Below are 17,425 nucleotides of genomic sequence, written 5' to 3' on the forward strand. Positions count from 1 at the left end.
GCCATATTGCGCGACTGGCGTGTGTGGGCTTCCCGTTTGTCGCGACTGCCGTGTTGGTGGTGAACGTGAATGTCGGGGTGCGGGACGCGGAGGAGCATGGGCCAATCAGCGCCCGGTTGCGCGACACTCAAGAGGACAGCTGCACGACTGCGCGACAGCTAAGCGCACCCTCAACCCACTGCACCATGTCGAACTCGCTTGCAAGCGTCTGGGAGGCTGCCGCGGCGTCGCCCTTTGAGCCCGCCATCGGGAAGAACAGCCAATTCACCCTCGGCTTTGCGCTGCTGTTTGCTTGTACGTCCGGTCGCTGCGCTATACGTAGCCGTGCTAACATGTCCAGCGCTGCTCTTGACGGGCTTCTTCGGCCTCAGTATGTCCACGCACTCTCCACGCACACTCCTCGCCGCCCGCCCACTCACACACACACGCAGACCGCTCGCTCCCCAACGTCCCCATTGTCGGCGCCCCGGCCTCGATAGCGTTTGGGTACGTACTTCAATCTACCGCCCAGCGCCATGCTAACCCGCCCAGCTTCGGTGCTGTGTACATGATCTGCGCAGTCGGCGTCTACGTTTAGTCCTTGATATCCTGCCTGGCGTTGTAGTCTATGGGAATGCAATAACTCTTCGATCCTCCACTCCTCTTCCCCGCCCCGTCCCCACTGCACACCATGCAGGACGAGCCGCCTGTCCTCGCAGCTGTGTCCAGCTCCGCCCGCCAGCTGTTCACACTTCTTCGCTGCATCGCATTCGCACCCAAAGCACACGTGATAATTGGCGATGAGGGGCTGAAGTTCTCCGTCGACGAGGCAAGCGTCATGGAGGGTGCGTCTGCCTGACCCGTGACGCGTCCACACTGACACCCACGCGCAGCTTCGGCCTTCCTCGACAAGTCTCTCTTCACCACATACAGTTTCCATGCGCCTCCAATCCCGCCCTCCTCTGCAGACTCGGACGACGAAGACGCGACCCCCGCCCCTGACCTTTCACATCTCCCTGACTGCCCTCCTCGAAACCCTCCAGATATTCGGCCTCACCGACCCCAACACCTCAAAACCGCCATGGGCGCGCGACAACCCCTACCCTACGAGCACCGCCTTCTCGAACAACGTCCTCGGCATGAACAACCTCTGCCGCATCACATACGACACCCCCGGTGCGCCACTGTCCATCATCCTCACCGAAGCCAGCATACGCACGTCGTGTGACCTGACGACCTACGAGCCCGAATACACCGACGAGATCCCCTTCAACCGCCAGAGCCTAGCCTTCAAGACCATCATGCGCGGCAGCTGGCTCTACGACGCCATCCTAGAGCTCTCCTCCACCTCCCCCGAAAAGCTGACCCTGTACGCCAAAATGCACCGCGGCAAGCCCTTCTTCGCCCTCTCCTCCACCGGCACCCTCGGCTCCGCCCGCGTCGAATTCAACAACCAGCCGCCCACCCCCACCTTCCGCACCCCGGCCGACAACGCCCCCGCCCCGCCCGCCTCCCTCCTCGAAACCTTCCAGCTCGCCGACCCGGACACCGTACTCCGCCACACATACAAGTACAGCCTCGTCGCCAAAGCCGCGCGCGCCATGAGCGTCGCCACAAAGGTCAGCGTCAGAATCGATTCCCAGGGCGTGCTCAGCTTGCAGTTCATGATCGAGGTCGAGCCTGCGCCCGGCGCCGGCGCGGGGAAGATGTCCTTTGTCGATTTCCGGTTTGTGCCGCTGGTGGAGGGGGACGAGGGGGAGGGGGAGGGCGATGGGGAGGGCGACACGGTCATGCTGGGTGCGGAGCATGAGGCGTTTTAGATATTGTAGTGGATGCAGAGTATGGGAAATATGGGAGATGGCAAGTTGGAATGCTTCATTTAACGTGCATGCGTGTCTTCATCTAGTTATACATATATATATGTATATATATATATATATATGTATGTGTGTGTGTGTATGTGTGTGTAGATACTTGTGTGCTCCGTGGACTTGTCAATTGCGTGCGCGTGAGTGTGGGTGTGTGCATCCAGACTCGCGTGCTCATAGAAGCCGTGCGGCATATATGCTGTGAGCTGGTTATGTGCTCTGTGTGGTGTGCTGGTTTGGGGGGAGGGTGTGGTGGGCGTGTTTGAAGGGGGGGGGGGGGGGGGGGGGGGGGGTGATATTTTAAGCAGAGAAGGGCGTAAGGGGGGCGAGTGCGGTGTGTGATGGTAGTGAGGTAGACGGAAGGTGTTGTGTGACTGAGGTTCAAATTGCATGTTCAATGCTTGATATTTGATATTTGATACTTGATATTCAATATTTGCCATGTGTGGTTCGGTGGTAGGGAAATGAGGAGATGGGAGTTGGTAAGTTAAGAGTCTGGGAGGTGAGGAGGTGAGGAGTCAAGAAGGCGAGGAGTCAAGATGGCGAGGAGTCAAGAAGTGGAGTGAAGAAGTTCGCAAGATGCCATCAGCCTAGGAGACTAGAAGCCAACGATTTGACCAGAAGCCAGCAACTTAGCCAGAAGCCAGCACCTCAGAACACTCGAAGACTTTTCGAGTACTGCACACCATACACTGCATACCTCTGTGACCACGTCTACCATGCTACCACACAGCCACGCCAACCACCACAAACCTTCGTTTTAATCTCGAGGAAGCACGGCATTACGCACGACAGTTTCCAACGAGCAGGTGAGGCGGGCGTTCGTAAGCACTCGGACGTAGCACCACGAGCAGCCCAGCACCACGGCCTCTGTCGGGGCAATACGTGAAATCTCTGAGCGAGACACTGCCCAACACAGGGATGCGGGAGGTACGGATTCTCGCTTTTCGCAGGTGGAGTAGGTGCGAGGCATGGTCCCACTGTGCCCACACCTGGCAGTGGTGCTTTGAGGAACCAGGCCAGGTACCGGACTGGGTTCGTTCGGGGTGGTCCGTGAAGGTACAACAGTGCAGTGAGCAAGTCAACCGCGATGCGCAGACGCACTGCAGCAGAACCTACGTGCCTGCCACCACACGGTAACTCGCTCTGCCTCGTGACGCTGTCTTATCGCACTTTCCAAGTGGGAGCCTCACCTGCTGTCTGTCCTCCGACAACCCAATATCCCACCACTGGAAGCTAGGTTTCGGGGCTAATTAGTAAAGGTACGCATTTCTCGCCAATCAATCGATAGTCTCTGGTTAATCAATCAGTCTTTTTCACCAAAGCTTCGCATAGTGTCGTCCTCCTACCGTCGGCGGCCAAATTGCAGTCAGTGCCCCAGCCCGCAACCCGGTCAGCGCCAACGGGCTGCGCTGATTCGCCGCCCAGACAGACTCTGTGTGCTACAGCGCACGTGCGAGAAGAATACTACAGCACTGTTATTGATTTCAAGGGCTGTCGGCGGAATATACGCCAAACGGCAGAGCGGCGACGGTCTCGCAGGGACATCGCGGTAAGTGAGGCGGGCAGTGCTTGGGAGCAGTTAACGCATGACGAAATTTCGCCCGGACTGTGGGAGCGCAGGGCGAGACACGTGGAGGGTGCTGTGGACCCTCGGGTCGTCCTTTGCAGGTCCTGGGCTCCCATGACTGCTTCTCGAAGGCACCTTGACTCCGTGGAGCAACCTTGACGCTTCAGGGATCCTTGACGCTTCGAAGGAACGAACCTTGGCCCCTCGGGCCCTGACGCCACCGGGTCTTCGACGGGCCCTCGACGGAGCCGGGGAGTCGAGCGCAACAACTCTGCTGCCTAAAGCGTGCCCGACGAGAGTCAGCGCTCCCCCTACGACGCGGTGGCGAGGTGGCAACCGCGACTCAACGCGACCCGACCGTGTCTCACAGCACCAGCGGCGGCGGTCCCGCCGACCAGATCTGTTTCCGCAGCAGTTGCGAGATGACTGCGGTGGGAGGATAAGTGGAACCGCGCGTGGGAGACGACGGGTACCTGCATATTGACACTGCCGCGGTGGCAAAAGGCGCGAGTGTGAAACGCGATACAGGGGTGCCCGGGTGGCGGCCGGTGGCGATGAAAGGTACATAGGGAGGTTAGGCGATGGTGTGCACCCATGACTGCTCGCGTCGCGGCAGGAGAGACATCTGTAGGTTCGGCGGCGTCGCGAAGCTCTTGTTGGGCGTCGCGGCGTTGCTTTTGAGGCGGGCGGGCTATCGAACGGTTGTTTTGTGGGCGGTATGGACGGTCTTGCGAAAGGAAATGATGATGTCTGCCGAACGAGTTTGTCGGGACGCGGAAGGTGGAAAGTGGGGCGCGGGTTGGTGATCGTCATGAACCCTCGACACTGCACCCGATCGTTAATTGGCAAATGTTATTCTCGGGAGGGAGGCCCTGCTGCGAGTCACGATGAATTTGTTGCAGACAGCCCTGTTCGAACGAACTTCCACGACAGGTAGCCCGATGGAACTCGAAGCGAGATACGACGAAAAGGTTCGAATTGAAACCTCACTACGATGCAGCACACGCAACAGCAATTTCGACAGCAGTGTCGCAGCCCTGAGGGTGTGAAGAGGACCCTGAGCCAAGCGAGCGATGTCTGAGCCGTCTGAGAATTCTGATCAATAGTACAGTACACGGTGGGTGCTCCCGGGCCGTCAGGGTCATTCATGCCGCATTGCGGTAGGTCTACAGTCACACAATCTTACAGCATCACAAATTTTGGTGCTGAGAAGTTGGCGTGCGCGCCGCTCTTATAGAAAATTCGGTGAGGTTTGGCAGACGTGGTGCTGCTCACCGCCTCGCGGATCAAGTTGTTTGTTTTGACAGATGAGCGGTGGACGTAGCGCCTCGAGTGGATGCAAACGTCTCGGTAACGGTTCATTCGCCGTTCACCGCTGGATCCCACTGGATCCCACTGTTTGTTTTGATAAACGAGCGGTGTTGACATGTTCGCGATTCGTACAGCGCGGCACCAAGTGGGCGCTACACATGGGCGGAGAACCGTTGGCTTGGTCGGGGCCCACATTCACGATGTATTTTCTGCCGCTGTGCGCTGGCAAAGGATTTGGCGTTCAGAATCAAGGCCGCTGGCCAGCATGACTGGTCCGGAGCAACAGCGGGCTGCACCCGTGATTCCTAAGAGACTTCGTACTGTGTGTTGTGCATATACACCGTCTACTTTACCGCTGCGAGGCTCAAACTCGCATCGAGGCCAACTGTATCGAGGTATTCCGCCGCAAATATCTGGATGGCTGGGAGCTGTCCGTGACAGCAAGGCCACCCCGCTGGAGGAGGTCCGATACAGACAGTGCTCGAAATCGCCGATTATGAATCGCTCTGTGCGTCTCGTGGAAGGTATGGAACACGGCCTCACAATTTCGCACCTGATTACTACCGGGAAGGGTGAAATTGTCGACTCGGATAGATCGCGTTGAATGTTCCAAAACTTCGGGCCAGCTGCCCTATGCGAGGCTTTTCGAGCCAGGGTTGTGCGAACGGATCCCGCCGTGTTGTAAACGTTGCTGCATGACGAGGCAGGGGGTGCTGCATTTGGCGAGTCGTCATTTTTCACAAAACATTGCTCGGAGATGTGGATATGCGGCGGCAACGAGTGGACGAGGCTTGGCCATTCCTGCAGACCACAGTGGAGCAGATCGCCAGCGTGCAACGCTGCAGATTGCTGATCAAGAGAGCAAGCGACTGGTTTACGACAGGGTGGTGATTTGCTCCTTCTTACATCCGGCAACCGACAAGCGTCGTGAAACCTTGACAAGCGTTAGTTCACGCAGCGTATGGCGGCGGCAAGGATTGGATGAGTAACGTGATTCCGCGTTCGCTGCAAACCTTGACACACCGAGGCTGTTGCTGCCGGCGCTGCCTCACAACGTCGAAACTGTCTGAGCGTCGCATTACCACCACATTCAACGACCCTGGTCCTGGGCGCATACTGATCAGCAATATCCAGTGGCAACCGAAGCGATATGAGGACCCCGGCGATATGTTCGTGGCCAGCGGTGATACCGGGGGGTCGGACAGCGACCACATGAGGTTCAACGCCAGCCGGTCCTGCACTTTTTTGAGGATGCGCCGGTCTCAGATGGACAGAAACGGTTCCCAGACGGGTCGCGGAAGCAAGCCTTGATTCGTGGATATGGGTACTCGACGAGGTGGCTGTTGCGGCGGTGGACCAAAGCTTGCAGAACATGGCCTGAGCTCCATGCTGGGCCCGTCTCCCCGAACACGCATGGGGCGCACCGCGCAAAGGGATGTGCAGTCATTTCTCCAGGACACGAATGCCATTGCCTGCACAGACTATCCATACGGCACCCAGCACAGGCCGAGTGAGTGGCAGAATTTTCAGCTTTCACTGCTGTCGTTCCCGAGGATTCCGCCAGCAAGACGTGCTGCGTGCGACTGTCTGACCGATATCAGTCTATTCCCGTTTCACAAGAGATGCATAATTTAGCTCAGACCGACGCGAGGGCTGAGCGTCGACTTTTCTTCTGACTGTGGGTGACTCAACACAGTTAGAGAGGACTCATGTGATATCGCGTTGGCGCGTTTGGGCATTTGGGCATACTTTGTGCACTCGAGACGCGTCCCTCGCGCCGATTAGCGTGGGGAAATGATTGGCCGGAATTGTGCGATCCTCCTACCCTGGCCCCTGTCACCATGCTGGCATGGCTGGGCATGGTAGCTCCGCCGCAGGCCTCTGCAGATGGCCTCTGCAGATGGCCTCTGCGCTTGGCTCCTGCGAGGACTCCGCCCGAGGAGGCGTGTATATATGAGAACCAGCAGTCGCCCATAACCTGCCCGATATCACCTGTTTCCATACTAACTAGCAGTCGTTGCCTTAGGCTTTCATTACTTGGGTTGCTCGCGTGGACAGCTTAACCCTGTTGCCTATACTAGACTTTCTTAAATACTCGACGACACATTCCGAGTACTTGGCATCGACCATAACGACTTTTTCATCCACGACCATCAACGCACATACCCATCCATCATGTTTGGATCAAGATCGAGAAAAGAGAGCGTGTCTACGGGCCGCTCCCGCAAGGAGAGTGTCTCCAAGCACAGGACAAGCACATCGAAACACACAAAACAGCCGTCCTTCAGCCAGTCATCGCGGAAGGTAGAGAAGCTGGTATCGCAGGCTCGACCAGTTTCGCAGGCGCCGTCGTCGAACGCCACATCGCCATCGTTGGGAAGGTAAGCACACACCGCCACTTAAAGTGGAGAACCATCACTGACACATCACCAGCACCATCATCACAGTGTGCGTCGGAGCTGAGCAGCGTCTTTTCGCAGCTCACGAGGACGTTCTGTCGCACTCGCCCTACTTCCAGGCGGCGTGCAGTGGCCAGTTTTACCAGGCCTCGAACAAGCGCATCGATCTGCCTGATGAGGAGCCGGAGGTTTTCTCGTCGATCCTCGAGTATCTCTACAAGGGTGATTACTACCCCCGTCTCGAGTTCAACAAGAAGCGCAACACCTGGGCTCTTGAGGACGGCGGCAACGACAACGGTGCGAACGAGGCAGTCATCTACTCGCCTGCAGGCCCCATCCTGAAGGACACCGTGATCTACTGCCAAGCTGAGAAGTACGGGCTCCAGGAGCTCAAGAAGCTGGCTCTCCGCAAACAGGGCCTGCAGTCTGGCATCCAGTGCTCGACCATCTTGACCTCTGCTCGCTACGCCTACGCGAACACCCCGGATAACGACTCCAAGCTCCGTGCTCACTACCTTGCACTCATCATCCGTGCGCGCAACACCTTCAAGCGCAGCGGCACCATGCAAAACGAGATGGAAAATGGCGGTAAGCTGTTTTTCGACTTGTTCGTTGCCATGGTGAACCACATGGATGACCTTGGCCTGTCCACCAAGTCGCCACGCTAGGCAGCGACTCCACCCCTATTCCTCGGAACATCTCGGACCCCCAGCCTCATCACCACTCGGGCCCCCAGCCTCATCACATCTCATCTCCGGTCTGCTTTCATCTTCGGCGTTGGACTTCGTAACTCCTTTCCTGCCGGCCTCCTGCCGTCGCCCGCTATGACTCGTGTCATGGCTCGTGCGCCTCCCTTCTCACCACTGTTACGGCTCTGACTCACGGTCTCTTCCCGGCTTGGCTCGTTCATCCTTCTTGGCTTTTTCATCTCGCGTTGTCTTTACCTACCTACTAATGATCCGTGTCACGACACGCGTATACCCACGGCTGACGCTTCAGTCATTGTCGCATTACCATTACCCTTCTTGTACACTACACTTACCCAAGTCGGCCTCGCGGTCGCACTCGGTCCGGTCTTGGTTCCTGGTTTTGGTTTCTGCTTTTGTGTTTCTCTGCTTTACATGCACGGCGTTCAGGCTCGAAGATACCATTCTGGCACTCATTCGGCCTCCTCTTGTACCACTAGACTTTACTCTTGTACTTGTTGCTGTTGTCTTTTTCGCGCTATCATCATACCCTTGGTCTCAGATTGCTATGGTCGACAGGCCAACACAGGTCGTTGGACCTACTTGTTGCAGCTCATTGCTGCTATTAGCGGAAGCGAAACACGCGCCTATGGCGCGGCGGCTCTCGAGCTGTCGTCTTCTCTTCATCGCGTTGTTTCCGGCTTTGTTTCTTCTTGTACCAGACTGGTCTTGTATTTCCTGCTGCCGGCTGGTCCAAATTGTAGCGCCTGGGTTACCATGTTTGTCGGTTGGGTCTATTGGCCTTTCTTTGATGATAGTATTTATTGCAGCGACGAATCAAAATTGGGCAGAGTCGTTATTACCTCAAACCACCTCTTCATGCAATCATCCACTGTGACTTTTGGCATCATCTCCAGATCGACAGCCTCTCCGCAATAACCCCACCCCACCCAGATCCTGCTGCACTGCCTCATAAAGGTCACTATGTATGTTGCCACTTGACCACAGGAAGTCTTCTGTGTTGTCGTGATCCACCAGTATGTAAGCCTCGTGTAACACAGCCACACAGGTCCAGCGAAGACACCCATCTTGGCTGATCTCACGCGACCGGAATCCGGCACGCCTAACACCCACCACAACACTCCATACAAAGCATGAAGTGAACACCAACAATCACATCCTCTAGAATCCAAACCACTGAAGCCTCTCTTCAAGGCGCACAAAAGCACTTTGCAGAATATCGTAATCTATTCTACAGAACGCATAGATACCCTCTGCAAACAATACCACAACCCCCGCTTACTCCCCCCAACCCGCCCCCTCGCCCACGCCATGGGTTTCAACTCGCCCCAAACGCAATTCTCCTCGCGCTCGCGCGGCATGGATCGCGCACCCCCGCACTCCATCTCAGCGATCAGCGCGCACCGCTCCGGCGGCAAGAAGGTGCCCAAGAAATACCGCAAGTACCACAAGAACCACAAGAAGGGTAAGAAGGAGGGGGGCAATGTTGTCTCGCGCGTTGTTCACTATGTCATCAAGGCCATAGGGCAGGTAATGCCTTAGTGGGTGTGATTGTGCTAGTGCGTGGGGATGTGGGGAAGGGTTGGGTGGGTTGGGTTGAGATGGTTGCAGTGCGGTGCTGGGATGGGTTCGATTGCGGGACTGCTGTGCTGCGGGCGAGTGTGCTCTTGCTGGACGAGCCGTTGCATAAACTCTCTGCATCAGGCCGTGTCTGGGACCGACCAAGCCCCGGAGCAGCGCCCCCTCGCACCGCGGCAGCATGTCTCGTAGCACTGGCGCGCTGGTGTCGCGCTATCAGCTGACACGGTGGGCCAGTGAAGGACTCCTATCCCCGGCGCGTCACAGAGCAGCTCAACGTCCCACAAGGCTCTAGGCTGCAGGCCGAAGGACCGTCACTGACCAAAAGCGGCACTCTAACGGTACCATGGAATCCTCTCCGAGCCCAGCCCAACGCCAAAGTAAGACACTAGAGTGAGGAGGCAGAAGGCTCGAAGTCGTGGGACGAGGTTGCACATGCGAGGCGATGGGAGGTACCGCCGCTGTATCATGCACCACTCAAGCGGAACGGTGTATCAGCAGCCCAGCATGAGATGCAGTCCTCCACACCGGTACGCTACTGCAAATGTGCTATACGAGATCGGCATTGGGTCGTTGAGTCGGGCGAGTGGAGGCGTGGCTGCAGCATCTGTATAACCAGTGGAGACCAGGAACAAGGACAAGGCCACATGTCCAGGACCGGAGGACCAAAAGGCGTCGCCGAGACCGATCGCTACCGCACAAGGCGGAGCAAGGCGCCAGAGCAAGGCGCCACAAGGAGTCAGACAAGGAGTCAGAGCCAGCAGCGACAAGGCGCAGAGACGTGCATGAACCGCTCGCCTCGGACGCGAGGCAGGGACGCGATATCGACGCGCAGTCAGCTGAGCGCCCAGAGCAGGCTTCCATATCGGCTATTGCTGAAACGGGGCCATGTACGATATCTGCAGCCCAGCATTAGCCCGCAACCCAACATAATGGGAATACGGTACGCTTGCCAACCGCCTTGAGTCGAGATCATCCTTTGTGCACGCCGGTCTGTGGCTGCAGTGTCCACTGTCAGCACCAGCATCAGGGAACACAAAGGCGCGCAAGCCCAAGCACGGGTACACGAGCAGGCGACCAAGCCGCAAAAGCCGAGCCCAGCCCGACAGCGTTCCACAAAGCGCAGCAAGACGCAACGCGATATCACATGACAGGGCGAACCCGCGACTTAGCAGCGACGCGGCCTGGCGCTCCCTAACCCGTTGCGCACACCCCGCGCGTCCCGGCAGTGCGAGCGCGGCCTCCCATTGGCCGCCGGCCACCGCGCCGGGGCTTGCAGCTACGCCCGGGGGTTACAGATAACGAGCGGCAGGCTGCAGAGCACGAAAAGCGTTACGAAAAGCACGACGCAGGGGGTTATTGGAAATGAAATGGAAAATGCAGGTTGAAAGTTTGGGTCGCATATCTTTGCTATTTTGATTGCTTTGTGAGCTGGTTTCTTTGTGAGCCGTGCGGTATGTCGTGCAAGGTTTCCGGCGGTTGCCTGCGCGGAGGCAGCGATATTGGTTTGATTTGCGTTCGAATTCGGCAGTTTTCGGTATGGTTCTGTGTCGTGACATGACGTCTAGTCGGTGTGGTATTGATGGTACCCTACGATTCACACACCCGTGCCCGGGAAGGCGCCCTTCTTGTTGAGCACTACCATCTGGTGCTCGCGAGAAATGTAGCCTTTCATCAGACCCTGTGATGGCGTTAGCTACCAAATGTACATAATCCTGCCTACATGATTCTGCCAACTTACCTTGAAGATCTGATTTGCCAGTAAGCACTCAACCTCGTCGTCTTCCACTGCCTGGCCGCCCATGCTCAGTGCCGCTGCAAAGTTGATGAGGGGTATCCGTGACTTCCTGATCTTGTCTTTGTCTGTTTGTCCCGGCTTGAGATCGTCGTAGCCTCCGGATAGGTAGACCTTTCGCAAAAGGTTCCGCAGCGCGATGTCGCGACTGCGTTCGAGTGTGAGGAAGATGCGTCGCTTGACAAACTCAGGCTCGCCGTCTGCCAGGGCTCTGTCAAAGCCTGTGAGGTCACCTTTGCGAATACAGGCAACAAGCGGTCCGAAGATGCGTTCGAGGCGAGGTGATTCGGCGAGGAGAGGAGCTTTAGGCACAACGTGTTGTGTGATCAGACGACAGGGAATCAGGTATGTGAGGATGAGCCTGCGAAGGTAAGCAATTAACTGCTGAAGACGGGGTGAGTACACACGATTTGTTCTTGTCTGCACCAACGTAGCATGCATCCCAGGCTTCCTGTAGGTGCTTCTCCGCCTGTATCATGTCAGTGACCTTATCTGAATCTCTTGTATCTGCTGACCTTGGTGTAATCCTCCTGCAAGAATGCAAGGACTCCAGTGTAGTAGCGATACGTGACTCGATGTGCTTTCGGGTATAGTTCGAAGGGAGGCAGGTCAGACTGGGCTTCGATAGAGCGGACGACGTTCTTGGAAAGACTGATGGCTTTCAGCTGATCTCACAGTCAGTAGATGAAAGTCACATTCGCAACAGGGAAGGTACCTTGAAGTAGGTCTTGAATTGAAGGTTGGCTACACAGTAGACGCCCCACTTGCGGGATTCCGAGATCTCTGGGTTTCTGATGTACTGTCAGAGGCAGCGTACAGGCAAGATATGAGAGCATGGCACACCTGTCACCCAAACACAGAGCAAAGATCCTGTTGAACACGCGTGCAGCTTCCTCTAGCTTCTGGTTCTGCCCCACCGTGCTCACAATGTCGTCTGAGAAGCTGCTGACAGCAGCCGGCTTGGACTTGGCTAGCTGCTCGTCTGCCTTGATTGCTATTCTGCGCAGATGGTTCGCAGTGAAGTACAGCGTGAAGATGGCCCACGCCGGCAGTGCTCCGCCAGAGATGTGCTTGATGAAGCTGCTCGTCAGGTCTTTCCACGCTTCATACACAGCAACGTATTGTGTCGCGCCCAGACGGCCCTGGTTTGACGCTTCGTCCGCCTTGATGATCTCCTTCACGGCGCGCCAGTAGCTCACAATGATGTCGCCCCACGCCCCGCTCTCCTTCTGCGTCATGCGCGTCGTCTTATTGTGCTTGAGCACGTAGCGAATGTCGCCCTCGACCTGGACATCGTTCGTTGCGCGAAAGAAGTCATACAGGCGGCCGGGGTCTTGCGCAGGCGGAACGGGGCTGAAGAAGTTCGCGACAGGCTGCGCCAGCGCAGTTGCATGGGCCGCCTGGAACGGTGCGAGTGCGGCCTGCATGGCTGCTGTGGGGTGCAGGGACGGGTGCTAGATCTTCTCGCCGGGTCGCGGTGCGTGTGGGTAGTGCGCTGCTTGCTGAACGGCTACGACGACGTGTGCATTGCTTTGTCCGAGCAGCGCAGCGAGTTGAACGCAACCTTGAAGGTCGATCGGCGGTTCGAGCTCGCAGGCCGACCATGCGTCAGGGCGCACCAATCGTCTGGACGCTAGTGCCCAATCCGGGAAGGCGCTCCTCGCTTGATTGCCCGGGCGCACCGCACAATCGAAGTGACTTGGGCAAGAACAATCTTCGTCAACTCCACGGGTACTAACCGCAGCACATTCGAAGTAAGTCGCTGCCGTTGCTTCGCGAGCTGCAAATACTGACTTTATCCAGATGGGTAAGCAAATTCCGCTCCTCCACACTCGCGACCGCCCAGCAATTGCAGCCGAAGGAAAATTTAGATGAGCCTGCGCAACGAGCCGTACACCAGACAGCAGACACTGCCGCCGCCGTGTTGGGAATATCAGGAATTACTGCGTGTGTGCCAAGTGGACGAGAGGTGGATGCACTGGAGTGGGAAGGAATGTGGAGGGCGACGGCAGACAACCTCGATGGCGATACGCAGTCAGCCTCCGCATGACTTGCGTCTACCGACTCCCACGACCGCCCACCGCTCGCTCATCTCGTCTGCAATTGCTGGATCTGCTTAATTGCTGCAACTTTAATCGCCCGAATGCGTACTGACTTGCATAGCTCGCTTCCAGGAATACCAGGTCATCGGCCGTCACCTCCCCAGCGAGGCCAACCCCACCCCCAAGATCTACCGCATGCGCATATTTGCGCCCAACGATGTCGTTGCCAAGTCGCGGTTCTGGTACTTCCTCGGAAAGCTCCGCAAGATCAAGAAGGCGAACGGCGAGATCATCTCCCTGAACCAGGTGCGTAGCAGAGCAACAAGCGTTGAGGGCACAGCTGACAGCGCCAGATCACCGAGAAGCGCCCCCAGAAGGTCAAGAACTTCGGCATCTGGATCCGCTACGACTCGCGCTCCGGTACCCACAACATGTACAAGGAGTACCGTGAGATGTCGCGTGTCGCCGCCGTCGATGCCCTGTACCAGGATATGGCCGCCCGTCACCGATCCCGCTTCAGGTCGGTTCAGGTACGCAGATTCTCGACTCTATCATGATCGCCTGGCTAACTCGCGCAGATCCTCAAGGTTGTCGAGATCGAGAAGACCGACGACATCCGCCGCCCGTACATCAAGCAGCTCCTTGTCAAGGGCCTCAAGTTCCCTCTGCCCCACCGCATCAACAAGAAGGCTGGCAAGAAGGTCTTCGCTGCCAAGCGTCCCTCCACTTTCTTCTAAGCGTGTTTCTCTTTCCGGAGTGCGGTCTGGCTGGGCAGGGACACTGGGTTCCCGCGGTTATGCATGCTTCGCAAAAGAAGCACACTAGGAACGAATGAAAATCCCTGATACCTCCATCGATCTATCGAGTCGTGTGATGCCAGCCAGGGTGTTGGATTGCAGCTTTGGCGCCGGGACATGGACTCAAGAATCACATGTAATCAGGGACAATGAAGTTATGCAATCGTCATGAAGCTTGGATTGCGAAGTCTTGTTCTGCTGATGCTCACTCTCCTAGGTTGCCTTGCACCCCTCACATCTTCGGCTTCCCTGCCGGATCCACCTTCGCCCTGCCCAGCGTGTCGATGGGCATCCACCACGGATAGCTCGTGACATTCGTGTTATCCATCGTCCCCACGAAGCTCGCTTGCCGCTTCTCCATGAACGACTTGACCCCCTCCGTGTTATCCCTACACACATGAATCAGTATCGACCAACCACACTCACACACACAGTCACTTACGGGCTCCCAAACAGCTCGAAGATAACCCGCGAGTCCAGCAAGTGCTGGCCCTCTGCAGTCCCCGCATCGCGGTACATCATCTGGCGCATCAGATACGTACTAACCGCACTCGTGTTCTTAACCACATCGGCCGCGATCTCCAGCGCGCGCGGTAGCACCGCGGCCGGCTCGTCCAGCAGCTCGCTGAACAGGCCGTCGAACAGCTTGTGCTCGGCGGGGTACACGGCGCCCGTAGTCACGGCATGCAGCGCGCGCGAGTGCCCGATCAGCCGCGGCAGGAAAAACGACGACGCGGCTTCCATGACGAGGCCGCGGCGCGCAAACACAAACCCGATCTTCGCGCTGCGGTGCGCGATCCGGATCGTCATGGGCAGCGTCATGGTGATGCCGATGCCGACGGCGGGGCCCTGGACGGCGCCGATGGTGGGCTTGCGGCAGTGGAAGATGGCGAGCGCCACGCGGCCGCCGCTGGAGTCGTCAGCATCATTCACGCTTCTCGTCTTCTCCTCTCTGCTCCACATCACACGTAGAACAACGAACAATGAGATCACGAGAGTTAAGCAACCTACCCGTCCCGATGCTCCCGCACCCTCTCGCCCCCCTGCGCGCCCGCCCCCTCCCCAAACCCAACCTCCAGATCCGCGCCTGCGCAGAAAATCCGCCCGTCGCCTGTCACAACCACGCACTTGACGCGCTCGTCGACGTCGAACATGGCATACGCGGCCTCGATCTCGGCGCGCATCGTGTCGGTGAAGGCATTGTGCTTGCCCGGGCGCCGCAGCGTGAGCACGATGATGCTGGGCTCGGGCGGGTGCGGGTCGGTGCGGATCGTGGTCCAGGTGCTGTTGAGGTCGGAGTAGGAGGAGGGCAGGCGAATGTTGGGCATGTGGCGGGGGGAGACTTGGTTTGGTGACATGGTGGGTGGGATGTGCGTTTGGTTAGAAGTACGGGGGAAGCAAGGGTAAGGAGGTGTGGGTAATGGATATTGTTGTGTTTTTTGGGCTACATAGGCTATTTGGTTGTGGTGTTGGTGAGGATGCGGAGAAGCAGGGCCGAGGTACGAAGACGCGGTTGGCGACGTCGAGCGTGGCAGCCAATGCAGCCAATGAGGGGGGTGGGTGCCGAAAGGCAGGTTGACGGGTCGATTCGTTCTATGTGCGCGCCTGGAACTAGTTTCCACTTGTAACTTTGAGCAGGAGCGAGTGCTGAGAGCCCGGTGAAGGTCACAGTCAGGTGGTGATAGCGATAGTGAGGACGTGGCCCGTGCCATCCCAGTCAAAAAGTTCGAGAGGCACAACCCACCGCTGGTGTTCACGCCATTTGCTGCCACAAGCTGTGCGCGCCCTCCAAAGTCCTGTGTCTTGTGTAGAGATTCTGATAAGCCGCTCTTGACTTCTGCTGTATACCCGGTGTTGCTCAGATTCCCATTCCACCACATCCAGTCGCCGCTGGATCAGCACAACATGGCGCCCGAGAAGACAGCAAAGCGCAAAGCGCCCTCCACAGTCGCAGACTTCATAGTACTGCCGCTGACGCTCCCCACACTATCTGGCCTGCCCGCCGCCCACGAAAACACAACACACTACCTATACGTCAAACCGCACGAGCCCAGCACATACTCAGCTACCGCAGAGCGCAGCCTTTTCATTGCCAATGTCCCCATCGATGCCTCCGAATCCAACATCCGCGCCCTCTTCGCCGAACAGTTGGGCGGCGCGCGAGTAGAAAGCGTCGATTTTGACGCCTCAGTCCCTGCGCGCCCACTGCACAAGCGCTGGAAGCAAGACAAGCGCGGCGACAGCGAAGACGAAAGCGAACAGCGCAGCAAGAAACGCAAGCGCACCGACGACGTCGTCGCCGAGGGCGTCATCGAGGACGACGAGAGCGCCCTGCCCGCGCTGTGGGCGCGCGATGTACAGCGCAGCGGCAGCGCCGCAGTCGTGACCTTCGTCGACAAGCGCAGCGCCCGGGGCGCCCTGAAAGAGGTACACGCCGTCGCGAAGAGCGCGCGCTCGCTGCCGTGGAAAACCGGCGGCCCGCTGGGGCTCGAACGTGAGCAGCCCCCTCCCCCGCGCATCGCGAGACACTGCAGTGCTGACATACCCAGGCTACAAATCGCACCTCGCGCTCGTCCACCCCTCCCCCGCCTCCCTCCAGTCCAGCATCAACGCCTACCTGTCCCAATTCACGGCCCTCGAAACCCAGCGCGCCCGCCTGCTCAAGCACGCGCGCACCGTGCCCGACGCCGACGGCTTCGTGACCGTTGCGCGAGGCGGGCGCGCAGGGCCTGCGCGCATCGAGGACGCGGAGCGCAAGAAGGCGGAGCTGGAGGAGCGGCGCAAGAATAACGGCGTCAAGGACGACTTCTACCGCTTCCAGAACCGCGAGAAGAGGAAGGAGGCCGAGGTCAATCTGAGGATACGGTTTGAGGAGGACAGGCGCAGGGTGCAGAGGATGAGGGAGAGGAGGGGGCGGGTGAGGCCGGAGGCGTAGGTGGGAAAGGAAAAGGAGGTGTAGGTGGAGATGTACGCGTGGTCGTAGACGCGGAGGTGGGCGCTGGTGGAGACCGTGCAGTGCAGCAGCGATCCCTAGTAGCCATTGCATTCATGTCCGCGGGCAGTGTCCGATCAGACGTGCCTCGCATTTTCAATCTTAGATTCACATACTCCACGCATCAGTCACTGCAACCTTCTACGACTATGTTAGAGTTGAAGCCCACGTCCACGTCCAAGTCCAAGTCCAAGTCCAAGTCCAAGTCCAAGTCCAAGTGCGAGTCTATCTTCCGCCCGCGTATCTACACTCCTCGCCGAGCTGTCTCACTCATGTATGTCTTCCACTTCCAGCTGTAGACTCGTGAACAGCAGTGTCGTACACACTCGATGTGAGGTGTAACATATCAGGCTGAGATATCAGACATTGGATTGACGTCCATGTACC

The 17,425-nt window shown here is 57.8% G+C and overlaps 10 protein-coding genes across 10 annotated transcripts; 7 read left to right on the plus strand and 3 right to left on the minus strand.

The window, feature by feature from the left end:
* Positions 1 to 152: 152 nt before the first annotated feature.
* Positions 153 to 733, plus strand: C7974DRAFT_112194 (uncharacterized protein). The gene is made up of 4 exons (XM_046135003.1): positions 153 to 294; positions 341 to 370; positions 432 to 486; positions 532 to 733. Exons 1-4 carry the CDS (start codon positions 186 to 188, stop codon positions 575 to 577), a joined length of 240 nt encoding a protein of 79 aa, XP_046001864.1. The 5' UTR covers positions 153 to 185; the 3' UTR covers positions 578 to 733.
* On the plus strand, positions 671 to 1,799 carry C7974DRAFT_372731 (Rad1/Rec1/Rad17; the record flags this gene model as incomplete). Its single annotated transcript, XM_046140076.1, has 2 exons — positions 671 to 824; positions 913 to 1,799. 2 exons carry the CDS (start codon positions 671 to 673, stop codon positions 1,797 to 1,799), a joined length of 1,041 nt encoding a protein of 346 aa, XP_046001865.1.
* A 1,325-nt stretch (positions 1,800 to 3,124) lies between these two features.
* Positions 3,125 to 4,306, minus strand: C7974DRAFT_112200 (uncharacterized protein). Its single transcript, XM_046135004.1, has one exon. The coding sequence runs from the start codon at positions 4,228 to 4,230 to the stop codon at positions 3,430 to 3,432; it is 801 nt and encodes a 266-aa protein (XP_046001866.1). The 5' UTR covers positions 4,231 to 4,306; the 3' UTR covers positions 3,125 to 3,429.
* Positions 4,307 to 6,548: 2,242 nt separating this feature from the next.
* Positions 6,549 to 7,938, plus strand: C7974DRAFT_112234 (uncharacterized protein). The gene is made up of 2 exons (XM_046135005.1): positions 6,549 to 7,109; positions 7,162 to 7,938. Exons 1-2 carry the CDS (start codon positions 6,904 to 6,906, stop codon positions 7,793 to 7,795), a joined length of 840 nt encoding a protein of 279 aa, XP_046001867.1. The 5' UTR covers positions 6,549 to 6,903; the 3' UTR covers positions 7,796 to 7,938.
* On the plus strand, positions 7,939 to 9,007 carry C7974DRAFT_112235 (uncharacterized protein). Its single transcript, XM_046135006.1, has 2 exons — positions 7,939 to 8,799; positions 8,883 to 9,007. The coding sequence occupies exon 1, from the start codon at positions 8,082 to 8,084 to the stop codon at positions 8,709 to 8,711; it is 630 nt and encodes a 209-aa protein (XP_046001868.1). The 5' UTR covers positions 7,939 to 8,081; the 3' UTR covers positions 8,712 to 8,799; positions 8,883 to 9,007.
* Positions 9,008 to 9,145: 138 nt separating this feature from the next.
* Positions 9,146 to 9,804, plus strand: C7974DRAFT_409391 (uncharacterized protein; the record flags this gene model as incomplete). The annotated part of the gene is made up of 2 exons (XM_046143395.1): positions 9,146 to 9,299; positions 9,650 to 9,804. 2 exons carry the CDS (start codon positions 9,146 to 9,148, stop codon positions 9,802 to 9,804), a joined length of 309 nt encoding a protein of 102 aa, XP_046001869.1.
* Positions 9,805 to 11,009: 1,205 nt separating this feature from the next.
* Positions 11,010 to 12,634, minus strand: C7974DRAFT_409392 (uncharacterized protein; the record flags this gene model as incomplete). Its single annotated transcript, XM_046143396.1, has 6 exons — positions 11,010 to 11,093; positions 11,154 to 11,568; positions 11,615 to 11,676; positions 11,723 to 11,872; positions 11,923 to 11,998; positions 12,051 to 12,634. The coding sequence occupies 6 exons, from the start codon at positions 12,632 to 12,634 to the stop codon at positions 11,010 to 11,012; spliced, it is 1,371 nt and encodes a 456-aa protein (XP_046001870.1).
* A 280-nt stretch (positions 12,635 to 12,914) lies between these two features.
* C7974DRAFT_386318 (60S ribosomal protein L18ae) lies at positions 12,915 to 14,217 on the plus strand. The gene is made up of 4 exons (XM_046141050.1): positions 12,915 to 13,014; positions 13,371 to 13,555; positions 13,603 to 13,779; positions 13,828 to 14,217. The coding sequence occupies exons 1-4, from the start codon at positions 13,011 to 13,013 to the stop codon at positions 13,984 to 13,986; spliced, it is 525 nt and encodes a 174-aa protein (XP_046001871.1). The 5' UTR covers positions 12,915 to 13,010; the 3' UTR covers positions 13,987 to 14,217.
* Positions 14,218 to 15,374, minus strand: C7974DRAFT_351854 (enoyl-CoA hydratase/isomerase-like protein; the record flags this gene model as incomplete). The annotated part of the gene is made up of 3 exons (XM_046139494.1): positions 14,218 to 14,435; positions 14,489 to 14,956; positions 15,058 to 15,374. The coding sequence occupies 3 exons, from the start codon at positions 15,372 to 15,374 to the stop codon at positions 14,279 to 14,281; spliced, it is 942 nt and encodes a 313-aa protein (XP_046001872.1). The 3' UTR covers positions 14,218 to 14,278.
* A 429-nt stretch (positions 15,375 to 15,803) lies between these two features.
* On the plus strand, positions 15,804 to 17,257 carry C7974DRAFT_351857 (ribosomal RNA-processing protein 7-domain-containing protein). The gene is made up of 2 exons (XM_046139495.1): positions 15,804 to 16,540; positions 16,596 to 17,257. The coding sequence occupies exons 1-2, from the start codon at positions 15,952 to 15,954 to the stop codon at positions 16,979 to 16,981; spliced, it is 975 nt and encodes a 324-aa protein (XP_046001873.1). The 5' UTR covers positions 15,804 to 15,951; the 3' UTR covers positions 16,982 to 17,257.
* The last annotated feature ends 168 nt before the right edge of the window (positions 17,258 to 17,425 follow it).

The sequence above is a fragment of the Boeremia exigua genome, assembly GCF_020726555.1.
Source record: "Boeremia exigua strain MPI-SDFR-AT-0100 chromosome Unknown C7974scaffold_2, whole genome shotgun sequence".
Lineage (NCBI taxonomy): Eukaryota > Fungi > Ascomycota > Dothideomycetes > Pleosporales > Didymellaceae > Boeremia > Boeremia exigua.